Source organism: Poromitra crassiceps (assembly GCF_964638095.1).
Source record: "Poromitra crassiceps genome assembly, chromosome: 10".
Classification (NCBI taxonomy): Eukaryota; Metazoa; Chordata; class Actinopteri; order Beryciformes; family Melamphaidae; genus Poromitra; species Poromitra crassiceps.
In genome coordinates this window covers 38911032-38927563 of record NC_139631.1, presented here as the reverse complement: position 1 = coordinate 38927563, position 16532 = coordinate 38911032, and the positions used below count along the sequence as shown (strand labels likewise).

At 48.3% G+C, this 16532-nt stretch overlaps 1 protein-coding gene across 1 annotated transcript; it reads right to left on the bottom strand.

The window, feature by feature from the left end:
* Positions 1–9414: 9414 nt before the first annotated feature.
* znf703 (zinc finger protein 703) lies at positions 9415–12928 on the bottom strand. The gene is made up of 2 exons (XM_083645222.1): positions 12293–12928; positions 9415–11585 (listed from the first exon to the last, which is right to left on the bottom strand). Exons 1-2 carry the CDS (start codon positions 12545–12547, stop codon positions 10095–10097), a joined length of 1746 nt encoding a protein of 581 aa, XP_083501348.1. The 5' UTR covers positions 12548–12928; the 3' UTR covers positions 9415–10094.
* Positions 12929–16532: the final 3604 nt, after the last annotated feature.

Genomic DNA, 16532 nt, shown 5'->3' with positions numbered 1-16532 from the left:
AGAAGAAGAAGAAGAAGAAGAAGAAGAAGAAGAAGAAGAAGAAGAAGAAGAAGAAGAAGAAGAAGAAGAAGGGTATATTGCACTCCAAGTTCCCTATATTTTTGTCATGAGAATGGTCAAATTTAAAGATATAGTCAGAGTGAAGCAATTCATCCAGTTATGCATTTCAGCGTTCTTGGATTTAACATATCAAGTTAGACAGTAACAAACAGAGCTCATGTGTATATTTAGGGTGAGTGTGTAAGTCCATGTTGTGTACACATGCATGTGTGTGTGTGTGTGTGTGTGTGAGAGAGAGATGGGTGTGTCCTCTCTGACAGCCTGTTGACAGGTGGAATAATGTGTGTGTTTGAACAGTTGTGAGACTGCATCAGCGTCTGCAAGCTGAGTGATCACACACACGCACGCACACGCACACACACGCACAGACACACACACACACACACGCACGCACGCGCGCATACACACACACACGCACGCGCGCATGCATACACACACACACACACACACACACACAGACGAGTGCACAGAGTCTGAAAGCTGAGTGATCACAGACACACAAAACACTGTTTGGTCCTCTGGCAGGCCAAAGTCGCACACAGCTATGAATCACACACTGTCAGCAAGCTACCAAACACCTCCTGTGTTAACTGACTGTGATTGGTAAAGTTCATAACTCAAGGTCTTGCATTGAAGTGGCCTTTATTGGAATGACCAATATTCTTCACCAAAAAAAGCTGTTTGGTCATTTTATTTATATCATAATGCATATCGCCTTCATCAAAAATACTGATGGATATTTTCCCTCTTACCTGTAGGGCTATTTATGAGAGGTTTTCAACGTGGGAGGCGGGCCTCGATGGGGGCTCCAAACCATTTCAGGGGAGGCTCAGTGAATGGAATGACAAAATATTACATTAGTTATCAAAAGATCACATAGAATAGTCTAAATATGTGTGGTTTGGTTAAAGAGATAGTTCAGAGATACAGTATTGGGGAATTTGGTTTTTCACACTTTCCCAGAGTCAGAAACAAATAAAACTGCCTTCAGACAGACCTTTTATTTTAAATAGTCTGAAGCGATCTTGTCTCAATTGTTGAGATCAAATAATTGTTGGGGTCAAAGGACAGAATCACTATCCCATAGGCATCCAGAAATGTAGCTTTGACCCCAAGCTTTGTCTGAGGGGACTGCTCTGCTCTGGAGCAGGGTTATCCCCGACTTTTAACCCCGACTCTCCATCTAAACACAGGGCTAAAAGTGGCCAGTGTGAAACGGGGGCTAAGTTAGCCTGCGGCTATCTTAGCCCTACTCTTAGCCCAGGCTTAGATAGCCCCGCGGGCTATCTTAGCCCTACTCTTAGCCCAGGCTTAGATAGCCCCGCGGGCTAAGAGCATGTAGTGTGAAAAGCCCTAAAGTGACCATCACTTCCTGCCTTTCTCTGTGTACCAGCGTCTGAAAAAATATGAATGTTGGTGAACGGAGACAATCGTAACTTTTTTTTAATCCCCTTTGAATTGAGCCACGGGCTACACATGTCCATTTTGTCAGTATAAAAGATAATAAGTCGGCATGTCAAGAAAGTCGTAGTTTGTCCCGAAACTGAAACGTTAAAGTTTCGTTTTGTCAATCGACTACATCTCTCGTGTCGCACAATATACGTACGTCACGCCCTCAACAACATTGACAGATGTCACTTACGCGCCTGGTTGTGTGTAGTCTTTCTGATTTATAACTTATAGTGCCACAGTTTTACCACGAACTGCGACTTTCTTGACTTGCAAAGTTCTCTTTTACATTGACAAACACGATAATATGTGTTAAAAAAAAAGTTATCTCTCTCTCCGTTCACCACCATTCGTATTTTTTCAGACGCTGGTACACCAAGAAAGGCAGGAAGGGACGTTCACTTTAACTCTCTATAGTAGAACGAAGACACACAAACATCTTGGACATTATATACTCATGAGCACTCATTCTCCCTCTCTCCTTCTTCTTTCATATTTCACTACACTATATACTGGATAATAAAACACACGTGTTTCAAAACACACAATCATGTGACACCTACAGTATGTTCTGATCCATTGAACAAGGTGTGCGAAGCGTGTGTGCACTGCAGGCCTGCAGCGCACTGGGAGAAGACGCGTGGGAGCTTCAGAGTTTGGATCCTCGTCCAGGGGGAGAAACGAAGCAGACAGAAGAGCCATAATGCTTTAAGTGAGTGCGTTATGACCACAGGCCGTCCCAAAGTGGAAGAAAAAGCCCAGCCGTCAATCAGGGCACGCATCGCAACCGTCAGAGACGCCGCTCCTTCCTCGCCAAGGCACGTTCGTTTCCGAGCGCCCGTGACATCTCCGCCGCCATCTCCCCAGCGCCGCGCGGCAGCAAAATGGAATCCAGCTGGAGACGCAGTCCAAGCGCTATTAGCAGTGAGCCATACTGTAATTGCAGCGTTCCTTTCTGCACCGGCGGTTAAGGGAGGGTACGTCTATTAACGGTGCACACTCACGCCACTGGAACTCGGGGAGAGACCGCAGCAGCACAGGCAGCTTTCCACACCGGGGCCACGCGGGGGTGGCCAAGGTCAGGCTTAACTGGAAATGAAATCAAAAGCACTGCTCCTCCGTTTGAGCCTACAGCCGAGCTGACGGCTCAGCTGTTGCTACACACGTACACGCTCGCCGTTTATCTGACCGTGTGAGTTTTAGCCATACATTTATACGTGCGTGTGTAGGCTGCCAGGTGCCTGCGTCCGTCCACACCGTTCATTCAATCCGCCCACTCCACCGGAAATGGAATGTAACAAGTTGACAGTTCAGTGTCGGGCTATATAGGCTCCCAGATTTGTTGGAGTTTCTTAACGCGTCACGATCTATCACAGATCAAAATGTTGGTGTTTTAAAGGTGTAATGCATGTTTTTTTGTATTGTTCTATAAAGGGGGCAAGTGGGCAATGTCTGTCTGTTCTCTGTCTGTTTCCATTTTTGTCCCACTGATGATGTCATAGTGATGTCATAAGAGCATAATCATCTTATGACATCACTGATGATGTCATAGGCACTGATGATGTCATAGTGATGTCATAAGAGCAAAGTCATCTTATGACATCACTGATGATGCCATAGGCACTGATGATGTCATATGCATTGTGACATCATCAGTGATGTCATAAATCATCTTATATAATCATAAGATATAATATAGCCGCAAGCGGCGATGCGGGGTCCAAGCTTCCGGTGACTTGGGGGGTATATGTCAGATAGTGCACATTTATTCAGACTTGGTATGTGCACAAGTAAACAAAGTTTGGTTGAGATCCGGTGACCTGACGGTTTCCAAGCAGTACTAGTAGTAGTAGTAGTAGCAGTAGTAGTAATAGTAGTAGTAGTAGTGTTGGTAGTAGTGGGAGTGGTAGCAATAGTAGCAGCAGAAGTACTAAGAATAGTAGTAGTAGTAGTAGCAGCAGCGGCAGTAGTAGTGGTGGTTGGCTGTTATAGCGCCACCATCTGGTGGATTGGTGTAATTTTTTCCTCTGAGTAGTGGGTGATGTCTTGAAACTATGTAGAAAGGTGGGTGATGTGGGGCGTATGGTTTCTGAGATCCACACACTTTTAGGGCAGGAAAAGAACAAAAGCAAATACACACAAGTTTAGACATTTATCATTTCAAAACGGTTTCACGTATCCAAAATCCTTTAATAACTTTAGGTCGGGGTAGTCCATAGATAACCCAGAAAAAGTTTCGTGTGATTTGGCCAAACAGTCTAGGAGGTGCTCGCAAAAGTAGGTTTTTGATAAAATTCAAAATGGCGGAAAATCTACCACACAGAAATGGGCGTGGCCTAGTGGGTTAGATACATGATGCTCCAGGGAAACCAGTAGATGTGGAATTTTGATTCTACAGCTCGCAGTTCAGAAGTTATGGACCGACAAACGTGAAATTGGCTGTTATAGCGCCACCATCTGGTGGATTGGTGTAATTTTTTTACTCTGATTAGTGGGTGATGTCGTGAACCTGTGTGGAAAGTTTGGGTGATGGGGGGTGTATGGTTTCTGAGATCCACACACTTTTAGGGCAGGAAAAGAACAAAAGTAAATACACAAAAGTTTAAACATTTATCATTTCAAGACGGTTTCACGTATCCAAATTCTTTCTAAGTTTTTTAATCAGGGAAGTCCAGAGATGACACACAAAAAGTTTGGGCTCATTCGGGCAAATGGCCTAGGACGAGTTCGTTTTTTTTTTTTTTGAGAAAGTCCAAGATGGCGGAACATCTAGGCACACGCAAATGGGCGTGGCCTATATGGATAGATGCGTATTGATCCAGGGAATCCAGCAGATGTGGAATTTTGATTCTACGCCTCACGGTTCAGAAGATATGGACCATAACGCGAAATGGTCTGTTATAGCGCCACCATCTGGCCGATATGGGTAATTTTTTGTTTCTGAGTAGTGAGGCACATTTACAATATATGTGCCCAGTCTGGCTACGCTGAGCATTACAGTTTCTGCTGTACATACAGTTTTACCGGAGAAGAAGAAAAAAAATAATCGGAACAGATACAATAGGGATCCACGCACTTCGTGCTTGGACCCCTAAATATATATACAGTGGTGTAGTCTACCTTTTTTCAGAGGGTATACTGTGACTCTGAACTCAGTAATATCACTTATTACAAATAGGATTTCAGCAATATTATACCAGTTACTTTGTCAAGTAACACAAGTTACAAATGGAGTTACATTTTTCCCATCAAAGCACATATTTAAATAAAGATAACAATCATTTCCTAATCAAATTGTGTGTTCTTATAACAAAGGAAAAGCATAACATATACAATCTTGGACGGTTTACACTGACTTCAAGACGGTAGAAATTATTTTTTGCGATGGTTCTGGGGCGGCGATGTCATTCTGCTAGTGCTGTTATTTGGGTGAAAGTAATGCAAAAGTAGTGTAATAAGTAACGAGTTACTCTACACAGACAGTGATATTGTAAAGTAACTTTCAAATGAAAGTAACTCTAGTAATTATGTAGTATATTCCATTTGGAAAGTAACTTGCCCAACACTGGGCCTGAGGAGTCCGTCACAGGGTCGAGATGGAGAAATAAAACAGAGATTGTGTGACAGGCCTCGATGAGGGATGTGTTCACGCCATCTGGCTTGCTTTAACACCGCGGTCACTCTTGGACGCCGAGAGCTCTGTATTGTGTCCCGATGTTCAACACAGAGGTGGTAGTCATGGAGTTGAGCTTCATGTTTTGTTGCAGACACACACAGAGAGCAAGAGAGAGATAGAGAGAGGCAGAGAGAGAGTATACCTCCCCCTCCTCTCTCTCTCTCTCTCTCTCTCTCTGTCCTAGCTGTCAGCGGGGACGGTGATCCGGGCTAGTGCTGGCGTCTAATTGAAGAGCAGCTCCACACCCTGTCGTCATTAATCACTAGGCCTGTCAGCCCCGCTGCCCAGGACCTCACAGTGACACACACACACACACACACACACACACACACACACACACACACACACACACACACACACACACACACACACACACACACACACACACACACACACACACAGGGAAAATATGAGTCTCTCCATCTCCATCACTTACTAAGACCACTGCTGCCACCAGCACCCATTAGCCTCATTTCACTACCACTGAGATGTAGACTGTGCTGGAAGACCATGTGGGCTGGGACACCTAATGGTGCAAGATACAATCATAAAATCAAAAAAATCTCTCAACTACTGTACCAATACAATCATTACCACTAGTATGTTCATGATCTATAGTCACTTATTAAAATAAACAAATAAATAAACAAATATATATATATATATATATATATATATATATATATATATATATATATATATATATATATATATATATATATATATATATATATATATATATATATATATATTATTTGAAGAAATATATAAGAGGGAATGTGAGACTAAATGACATTTATTTTTCTTGCAGTGTACCAACACTACCATTTACAGTATTGGTAGATTGATGGTACTAGTAGTAGCATAATGTGCTCAAATGAGTCTCAGACTGGAGTTTAAAAAAATGACCAAAAACCAAAAAAACAATAGCAAATGAATAGCAAATGCATAACAATCTGAGCGTTTAGTCTAGCTTGGGTTCAGAGAAAGCTCCACCCCTCAGAGTTGGTTCCAGTTGGGACAGATTTGGTTCCAGTTGGGACAGATTTGGTCCTGGTTGGGGCCAGATTGGGTTCCAGGTGGGACCGATTTGGTTCTGGTTGGGCCAGATTTGGTTCTGGTTGGGGACAGATTGGGTTCCAGGTGGGACCGATTTGGTTCTGGTTGGGACAGATTGGGTTCCGGTTGGGCCAGATTTGGTTCTGGTTGGGCCAGATTTGGTTCTGGTTGGGGACAGATTGGGTTCCAGGTGGGACCGATTAGGTACTGGTTGGGGCCAGATTGGGTTCCGGTTGGGACAGATTGGGTTCCGGTTGGGCCAGATTTGGTTCTGGTTTGGGACAGATTGGGTTCCGGTTGGGCCAGATTTGGTTCTGGTTGGGCCAGATTTGGTTCTGGTTGGGGACAGATTGGGTTCCAGGTGGGACCGATTAGGTACTGGTTGGGGCCAGATTGGGTTCCAGTTGGGACCGATTTGGTTCCGGTTGGGACAGATTGGGTTCCAGTTGGGACAGATTGGGTTCCAGTCGGGACAGATTGGGTTCCAGTTGGGACAGATTTCTTGTTTTGTTATTTAAGGGTGGCTGGAGCCTGCGGGACACAGGAAGGACAGAAAAACACAACACTCAATCTCACAGGTGTCACCCTGCATGGACAAAAGATGGGGGATACTTACACACACAGGCAGGCACACACACACACACACACACACACACACACACACACACACACACACACCCACACACACACACACAGGCGACAGAAACAGAGTGTGTGGGTGTTGACTCAGCTGGAAGAGTGGGGGCGGGGCGGGGGTAAGATGGAGGAGATTGATGAGCCAGGGGACAGGGAGAATGGCGAGGCATTTGATGAACGAGTGCAAACTGGCAACAGTGAAATTAATTCCACCCCTCTCTCCCCTCTGCATGACCTCTGCACGACCTCTGCACGACCTCTGCTCTCTCAATCCCCTTTACATTCAAACCGATATAAGCGTTTCTCTGCCTCTACACTGTGTGTAAACCAGCATCCCAACATCCAGTCAAAACCTATAGAGAGCGAGATAACCGTGTGTTCCTATATGTAACAGCATAACAGATACCCTCTGTACTGAAGACTGAAACGCCACATTTCACCTGTACTTCACCAGCACAACCATAGGGGGCAACACAAACCAGCATTTATGTGTTGTTGGAAGAACAACCCTGTGCAAGAAAAAAACAGTGAATAATCCATCTACAACAACACAGCCTTAAAACCAAAATATCCCTGGCCTATTTTGTCGGGACGACCTTATAAACTCCAGCAATAAGAAGCAACAAGCGTAAAGTAAAGTAAGGTAGGGTAACAGCCTGTCCCATCCTGTCCCGTCCGGGCCCAGGCACAGGGACGTGCCTGTGCTCTGGTTTCTAGTATAGCAGCAGAGAAATAAGTCTAGCGTCCCAAAGAGCTCCGCAGAGCGGTGATCAGGGCGCCGTGACCTTGCTGGTCTGGCAGGGGGGCCGGCCGGCGGTTTGTGGGGAGGGTCATCCATTTTGTTAATGGTCCTGTCAAGTGACACCTGTGCTCGCCTTTCCCCTGTCGGGAGTGCTAATGAACCGCGAGAGCCAGAGGAGTCTGGGAGTCGGGGGGTCAATAGCCGCCTGGGAGACTACAGCCTCCCTTCTGCGCTCTGCGCACCTCCTACGCCCTGTCAGGCAAAACAGAGTGGAGACACAGACACATTATCAGGGCCCAGTCGCTCTAATGGCGACGGTGTGTGTGTGTGTGTGTGCGGCGTTAAGATAGACCCGCTCCTTCCCTTCCAATTAGTATCTAAACAGCTCCGAGTCTCCACGGCTGACCTGGGTTAAACCACGCTAGTAAAAACGCCTCTTCTTCTCTCTACCAGGATGGACGCGTCCACCACGTTTTTGCGGTGCCTATATAGCAAAGAGGGCCGGTTCTTCTCCTCAGGGGAGGTGTTTCCTCAGGGGGGAGGGGGGGGGGGGGGGTGTTTTCCTCAGGGGAGGTGTCAGGGCCTTTGATGAATATTTCTCTATTAACCGCCTCCCATTGTCAGCTCTGGCCCCTTTGTGCTGCGGGGGCCAATCCGTCAGGCTGAGAGGAGCGCTCGGGTCGACGCCTCCCGCAGGTCATTATCGGAAGTCCCAGTGACCCGGCGGGGCCACTCGGAGCGGCCGTCGAACTCTGCTGAGGAGGCTGTTTTCAGCTAAAAAAAAAAACAAGAATCAGCAATTACAGGCTCCACTCGCAAACAGCACGAGCATGGTGGGTGATGGGAGGAGGGTCCTCTGGGGATGAGCTAACAGGGCTAATGTGACCTAGCCTGCCCTCGCTGGGACACTCCTGTCAACTGATATGAGCCGTGAAATATTACACATAGCCACATATAGCATGGCTATCACTAGTCGTGATAGATAGGCCCCAGATAACTGCAGCGCGCAGCAGTCTGGCAAGATTAACTTCATCCTCTGAGGCTCATTGTGACATCAAGGTATTTCCCGGTGCTATTTATAGCAGTCAATGAGGCAGCAAAACAAGGTAAAATGCAATCATGTATCATTTATTTAACAAAATAAGACCTTTCCCTGTCGGTTGGATAGCACAGCCATCGTTAAGTGTTCTTTTTTTTTCTTTCTTTTTTTACGTCCGCTTTTTTTCTTCTTATTTAGTACCATTTGTGTCAGTGACCCCCGACTTGCTAACCCCAAGTAAGGCTTGAAAAAATATGACATCTTTGCATATTTACAAAATACAAAATAAATGGCATTGTTCAAGATCATCCTTGTGGACATGCAATTCTCCAGAGTCTGAATTAAGCAGTAGAAGAACAAGAAGGAAGAAAAAAAACAGCATAGAGGAAAAGAGATCAAAAGAGGTCCCCAGAATAAAGCTTCAAAGTCCATCTTCGTCATGGTGCAAGATTTTTTTTATTTTTAGAGTGTATGATAGGCATAATGGTACTATACTTAAATCATTCTTTTTCAGTTAGAATACTTAAAGGAACACTCTGCCCATTTTCAACCAGCTTTGTATCATTAGAACATCAGTAGTATATCAGAAAACTGTAAACTGTTTTGAAGTCTGTCATTTCATTTGACAGTTATTGAGTGTTAAAGTGTGGACCAGTGACATCACTGGTCCACACTAACTCAAATGAATAACTCATTAACCCAAGTCAACTCTCAATAACTGTCAAACTAGATGAATGATGAATAGTTTGACAGTTATTGAGAGTTGATTTGAGTTAATGAGTTATTAATTTGAGTTAGTGTGGACCAGTGATGTCACTGGGCCACACTTTAACACTCAATAACTGTCAAATTAAATGACAGACTTCAAAACTGTTTACAGTTTTCTGATATACTACTGATGTTCTAATGATACAAAGCTGGTTGAAAATGGGCGGAGTGTTCCTTTAAGGACAATTCATTTGGACAGCAAAACTCTCCCCCCCCAAAGTTGAATACCAAGCGCTTGAGTGAAAAATAAATACAGATTTTCAGTCCTGGGATGACAGACCTAGAGAAAAAAACAAAACCAAAATCAAGACCGCTGTTATAATCCCACAATCTCATCAATTCAAGCTGTGTTTCCCTTCTTCCCCGGCGTCTTTAATCACTAAAGTCTCTTGGTTCTGTGCTGCAGACAATCCATCACGGCTGTGGGTCTTTGCCTTTGGAGCGCCAGTCACAATCCTGAGGCTAACAGGTGGTATTCCTGGCAGGCAGGCGGGCGGGCGGGCGTGCAGGCCGGGCAGGCGCGATGCCCTGCACTGGTGATGACCCCCCCCCCTTCCCGATCTGAAGGTTCCATCTTCTGGATCCATCTTCTGGTGCTGCTCTGAAGTGTCCAAGCTGGTGCCTGCTGTCTCTGTGTGGGCATCACCGCTAGAATAGTCCAGACATCACTGGTATCCCAGGGCCGAAGCCGATCCCAGTCTCTGGCTGTAGAGGGCGTAAGGGGAGTAGTAGGCCGAGGAGGTGGGGAGAGACGGCATGGGGAGGCCGGGGGCTCCGGGCAGGTGGGTCTTGCTGTACGGGTGGTAGCGAGCCAGACCCAGGCCGGGAGAGCCCCGGAGGGAGAAGGAGCCGGGCAGGCTCCCGGGGCTGCCGTGCGGGGGCAGGTGGAGGTGGCAGGAGGCCGCCGAGGACGGGTAGGCCGACAGCAGCTTACTGTCCACCATCCCGGGCAGCGACGTGTGGGTGCGCAGGTGGGACAGCAGCTCCTCCGACGAGGAGAAGCGCTTGTCGCAGGGCCCGCCCATCGACACCCAGTTGCAGGAGTGCGGGTGCGGCTCGTTCTGCAGCATGAAGCCGTAGGTGTAGAGCGGGTGGGACAGCGTGGGGCCGGTGCCGGAGGACAAGGCGCTGGAGTGGAGGGAGTGCAGGTGGTGGGAGGGGTAGACCAGAGGGTAGCCCGACTTGAGGCTGGAGGGGTCGTGGACACAGGTGGAACAGTTGCTGCCTCCCAGGTGGGGGGCGTTGGGGTAAGTCAGACAGTACGGGTCCCGGCACAAGCCCTGCATCAGGGAGGGCGGGGAGGCACCCGTGAGCGGGCTGGAGCTGGGGTGCTTCCCCGCCAGTCCTAAGCCCAGGCCCGACTTGGTAGGATCCAGGCCGGGAACGAACTGGGAGGGGTAGCCCGCGTACGCTCCCACAATGGAGCCATGGTAGCCCATGGAGGCCGGGGGCAGGGGGAACACAGAGTGCCCCGGTTTGAAGGGGGACACGGGGGCGATGTGTCCGGAGCCCGGCCCCGGCTGAGAAGAGGCCTGTGGGTCGGCCTTGCTCTCCGGCCGCGGGCTGCTGGCAGAGCTGGCGTTGCTGGAGTTGGCGCTCGCCCGCATGTGGCTGGAGTTGGCCAGCTGAGCGCCGTCCATCCCTGACTTACTGCCGTCAGAGTCTTTTTTCCCCGCGCCGCCGTCGGAGCCGGCCTGCTCCGAGCTCCCGGGCTTGTTGTCCATGTGCGAGGCCTGGGAGTGCTGCGGGGGCTGCGTGGACGGGGAATGGCTTTGTCTGTGGGGCTGGCTCTGGGCGTGCAAGGGAGGGGAGCTGGAGCTGGGCGACCGGGCATGGGAAGGGTAGGACGGACACGACGCGCCGCCCCCGTTGGTGCCTCCGTTTGGCACCCTGAAGCCGGCTTTATCCGAGGGCCCCTTTGCCGCGAGAAGGTCCTTACGACATTCGCCCGCTGATTTGGAGTAAGGCTTGAAGCTGGACTTGTCGTCCGGCGCCTGGTGCTGCTCTCCAGACTTGGAGGACCGGCTGGAGGAGTCCTTGTCGCCCAGACTGCCTGAGGAGAGGGAGGCCAGCTTGGAGGAGGAGGGAGGGTCCGGCTTGCCGATCTGGGAGCAGGTCTGGGCCAGGAGAGCCAAGGGACTCTTCTTAGCATCCAGCTGAGGGAGAGAAAACAGAGCAAGATGGTGAACAAACGGATCTGTTTTTATGTTGTTGTTTTTTTTGGCCCCACTAAGAATGAATCTTTATTTAAAATAATGATCCTGGTCATGTATTACACTGGAAAAAATGTTACACTAGGTTAAAAGATAGTAGGCTATTCAGCAAAGTCAGGAACAGCCTTAGAGTTGTGTGTTGATATCTAGAACGTGAATAAAGCAACTCAGAGGATACAAAGGCCACATGCCAACAGACAGACAGACAGACAGACAGACAGAAAGAAAGAAAGAAAGAAAGAAAGAAAGAAAGAAAGAAAGAAAGAAAGAAAGAAAGAAAGAAAGAAAGAAAGAAAGAAACGTCAGTGCACATTTGGAAGGCTTATCAAATTAGATTTATTTCAGGGAAATAAATAAATAACAGAATAGAATAGAATAGAATAGAATAGAATAGCAGAATATGATAGACATATTATTATAATCGTCCGATAGTTTAAGCACAATCATTTGTATGATTTTTCAATTCTAAACTCGGCTCACGGCAAACTTGCCTATAAAACCAAAATGATCCTGCGCGTAAAATGGCGCAGAGGCTCGTATAATGATCGGAATAACATTTAATCTACTTCTTGTATAATAAAGGAACGGAGGGGAACAAAAGCAGATAATTCCATCACAGTTTAGGGGGGAATGTTTTTTGTGGGACTTACTTCAATACTGACTGGCGCAGACGTGAGGGGTTGGAGATACTCCGGGTGCAGCAAGTGGCCGCTGTGCGCCGTCAACATCTTTACGATCCGGATAGGAAGCCTCTTTGCTTGGCGCCAAGGATCCGAGGGAGAAGGAGAGCACGACGGCGTGGAAACGGATGATCTGTCCGCTCCTCTCCGGTGTGGATCGCCGCGGCGCTCCGGCGGGGACTGTCTGCGTAAAAACGGTTCAGGTCCACCGGGGAGATCTCTCATCTGGAGCGGGGTACGAGGCGGGGCGACGGCAGGGAACGAGCGAGCGCACGGTTGAAATGCATTAACCGGCGGCGGCACGATTCATGATGGATACATTCAACAGAAGGGCTTGCGGTAATCCAAGAGAGCAAGTGCGCAGTGCGCGTCGTCCGTAGCGGACCCCAAGTTGTCTCTAAAGAGGAAGAATTTGCCCAGATGTCATCCTTCTTCTGGCTCTTCAACAATATCCTAATTATTCCAAATTATTCCTTGATCCAGTGTTGGTATAAAAAAATCAAGATTGGGAAAAAAGACCATTAGTATTAAATGAGGAACAAAATACGGGGCAAGTGTAATGTCCCCGCAGAGGATAGGGTCAAACAGTCCTCCAGTGTGCGTCTCTGTCTCGTTCTGCAGCAGCCGCACAGCACCTCACTCCGTCCACATACTAAAGATGCGAGGGGAGGGATTTCAAAGCAGCGAGCCGCCCTCCAATCACAAGTGCCCGCATTCACAAGGAGGGGTGGGGCAAGTCGGGGGGGGGCGTGGTTTGCCCCATCATGGCCTCACCCCCATAAACTGGCTATGATGCATGGGTGGAAATCTTTATGAACGACCCCTATGAGCCAGATGCAAGCAATTGATATATGGAAAAACATATAGATTTGACAACATATTTCAACTGGAATGTCAAGGAGAAAATTGAGTGTCTTGGTCTGTCAAAAGGCCTTGGGAGGGGGGTTGAGTGAGGTTTGCTGTATCTCCCCTGTTCTTGTATAGGCCCATTTGATTCAAAAATAATAACCTAGTGTCCATGTACAATTCTGGTATGTTAATGGCTTTATTGCATTACAGTAGGCTGAACTGCCAATTATAGGGACTGATGGTAACCTCATTGCATGATGAAGATGTATTATTCAAGCATCAGGCCTGACAGATAGCATTATACAGTGGGGGATGAAGACACTTTGATGCTCTGGCCTGGGCACAGGGCATGCTGCTGATTCAATATTTCTAGCATAAAACACATTCACATGATTCAATATTGTTTATATGATAATGAATGACATCTTGCGTTTTTTTTTCTTTTTTCATATTTTCTGCTTCTCTTTTGCTGTGTAGTAGATTATTGTGCCCGTAATCACACTGAAGCACATACTTATAACAACTGTGACCAATGCATACATATTATTTTCCTCAAAACAGAATAAAAAACAGGCGCAAGCGAGACGATCGCTGGCTGCCGTGTGAGTAAACCTGGAAACTCCATGAAGACAAAAACAAGATGTACTTTATGGGAATTATTAGCATGGCCGGATCGCCGACGCCTCTTCAGACGATGAGATTGCTGCTTGGCCGGAAAAACACATGTAGAGCTGCAATCCAACATATTACAACACTGCTGTTCTCAGACTGGTTCAAGCAGTAAATCAGTTAATCAGGAGGCAACAGTAAATCAGGAGAATCCTTTCATCTGTGTCATGCGTAACAACAACCCAGTCCCAGAATAAAATGTTGACAGTTTACGTTTCTACAAACCGACCTTTACGAAACAAAAATACGCTGCATAATCGACATTTCAAATGAAGCGACATTTTCCAACGTAAACTTGAAAATGTCGGTTAATATGAAAACAGCGCCAAGTTTCCAGTTACTTTCAAAACACTATGCAAATAAACTATACCCTAACTTGGTTAGGGTTGGTTAACTAATATAACCTGGTTAAGGTTATTATGGTTGGGTTAAATGTGACTCACTGTTGAAATGTAGACTTTTGGAAACGCTGGGGATCGAACACACGGCCCTCAGGTGTGAGAGACAAGTGTTTACCTCCTCCATCCATCCACCCCGACCCATAACCCTCTCACTGCGCCACCGCGGCTTTTTAATCGCAGCCTCTATGACGTGTATATACCGTTAGATATACACGCATCTAGAAATGTTGATACGCAACATTGGCTCATAAACGTCGGCCTTCAACATGTCCGTGGTTTTTGCGGGCCGGCCCGTACGTCGACGTCTCTCGCTCGTCTGCGACGCGGCCTCACGCGGCGGGCTTTATCGCGTCCTGCCATCGCCTCACGCCCTGTGATCGTAACGGCTGGCTGCCGCCATTCATGTGCAGCTCAGAGGCGCAGGGAGTGGGAGAGTGTTGCAGGATGGAGTCACTGTTTGACCTGTCATCATTAGGCTTAGTCGTCACTCATCGCCCGCCCGCGCGCCGCCGCCACCGCCGCTCGCGCTTCAACGACCTGTCAAGATCCCGGGAATACGCTGAATGGGGGATCGGGGGGCACGGCGGGTTAAGTGCGGCTGCCATCTTCCTTTTCTATCCCTCTGTTGTGCTTGAGACTGTCTGTCTCCACCTCGGGGGGGCCCAGACACATAAACAGGTGACGCATTATTAGAACCGCCGCGCTTCCTCGCTTTGTGACATTTCAAGGTAAAGCACGGCGACTTAAAGAGGATTTCAAACATCTCTTCTTTGTTTGTTTTTTACAACGTCGCCCGCCGGTTAACATTTGAGCTTTCCGACCAGTGCCCCTTGTTTATCGCTTATAGTCATCCACTTGTTAGTAAAGTTGCTGCAGTGTGGGTGGGGTGGGCTGGGCTGGGCTGAGGAAGGGGTGGGATGGGGGGGGGCGTTTGGAGAGGAGGGCAAGGGGAACAGCCAGACAAAGGCAGCGAGAGAATGGAGCGAGGGAGGGCTCAAACAACAGGGAGCAGCTCCTTTCATGTCGCCCCCTTGATGTCGGCTGGTAACAGCTGTTTTGGCGTGTCGATGACTGATGGCCGTTTCCTGTTGTGGATATTTAAGGGGGCTATGCTTTCCCGTTTTTAAAGAGCCTTCCCAGCATGTCCAGGTCCCGCTGGCCCTCGAGGCATTTCCATAGCCCCCCCCCCCCCCCGGCCTGTATCAAAGCAGCGCAGGGCTCGGGCCGGCCCGCCACAGCCTGGCCCAAACAGAGAAGCCCAGGATGGGGCTGGTCGACAGGGGGAGGAGGAGGAGGAGCGAGGAGGTATAGTGGACCCCACATGCCCCTGATCCTGTGATTTATAGCGCCGCTGAGGCCTGTAATGGACGCCCGGGCTCTGTGGCAGGGCCTAATTCATCCCCGTGTTGAAACGCGGCTGTTTGCCTGCCTCCAGAGTCAATATATAACGCTGACATGAGGCAGCTGCATTTCTCAAAACCTGGCCGGAGCCCCGGATCCTCGTCGTATCGCTCGTCGGTCTCGCGCGCGCGCGCCCCGTGCGTTGGGAAGTGCGTTTCCCCCCCCCCCTCTACGCGGGGCTTTAGCGTTGTATGGATGCACTGTGTGATTGTTTAATGAGGGGCTGACATTGATGTGAGCTCATAAGAGTCCTGTTTCTGCTCTTTTTTTTTTTTTTGGTTTTCCCTTTTTCAAAGTTATTATACTTCCAACGGGCCGTGGCTGCTGCTGAGGTCGGGCCAGACTCGGGGGTGGGGCGGGGGGGCTGGGCTGGAGGGTCTGGCTACGTGCGATACTGTACAAAGAGAAGGAGAGAGAAATGATAAAAGCGCCAGAGAGGCAGAGGAGGGAAAACGAGTGTAAATAACTCCTATTTAATTATCTGTGACTGACTTATGGGGTGTGTGGAATGGGAATATAGAGGCCTGAGGCTGGGGCTCCGCTCTAACCCCGAGTGTTTTCTCCAGCAGCAATAAAACCAAGGGAGAGGGAAAAAATAAAAGCAGATTAAGACAGTTTCATGGGGTGTAGCAGACATGGCATTTAGACCCAAACACTTCAAAAAAAAGAGCCTCGCAGGCAACATTCCAGCCCCGGGACAGAATGTTGAAACAAGGATTTCCTCAAGCTGAAAGGTCCACAAACAATATCTCCGCAATGTACTTAATGTATTCACACTTCCTCGTTTATCTTGCTGTGGTTGCCTCTCCCACACACGCGCACACGCACGCACGCACGCACACACACACACACACACACACACACACACACACACACACACACACACACAC

Excerpts from the sequence above, each read along its gene's own strand:
- znf703 (XM_083645222.1), bottom strand. The coding sequence starts at position 12,547 with ATGAGAGATCTCCCCGGTGGACCTGAACCGTTTTTACGCAGACAGTCC. Across the intron at positions 11,586-12,292 it reads CTGCGCCAGTCAGTATTGAA|CTGGATGCTAAGAAGAGTCC; the intron begins GTAAGTCCCACA and ends TCTCTCCCTCAG.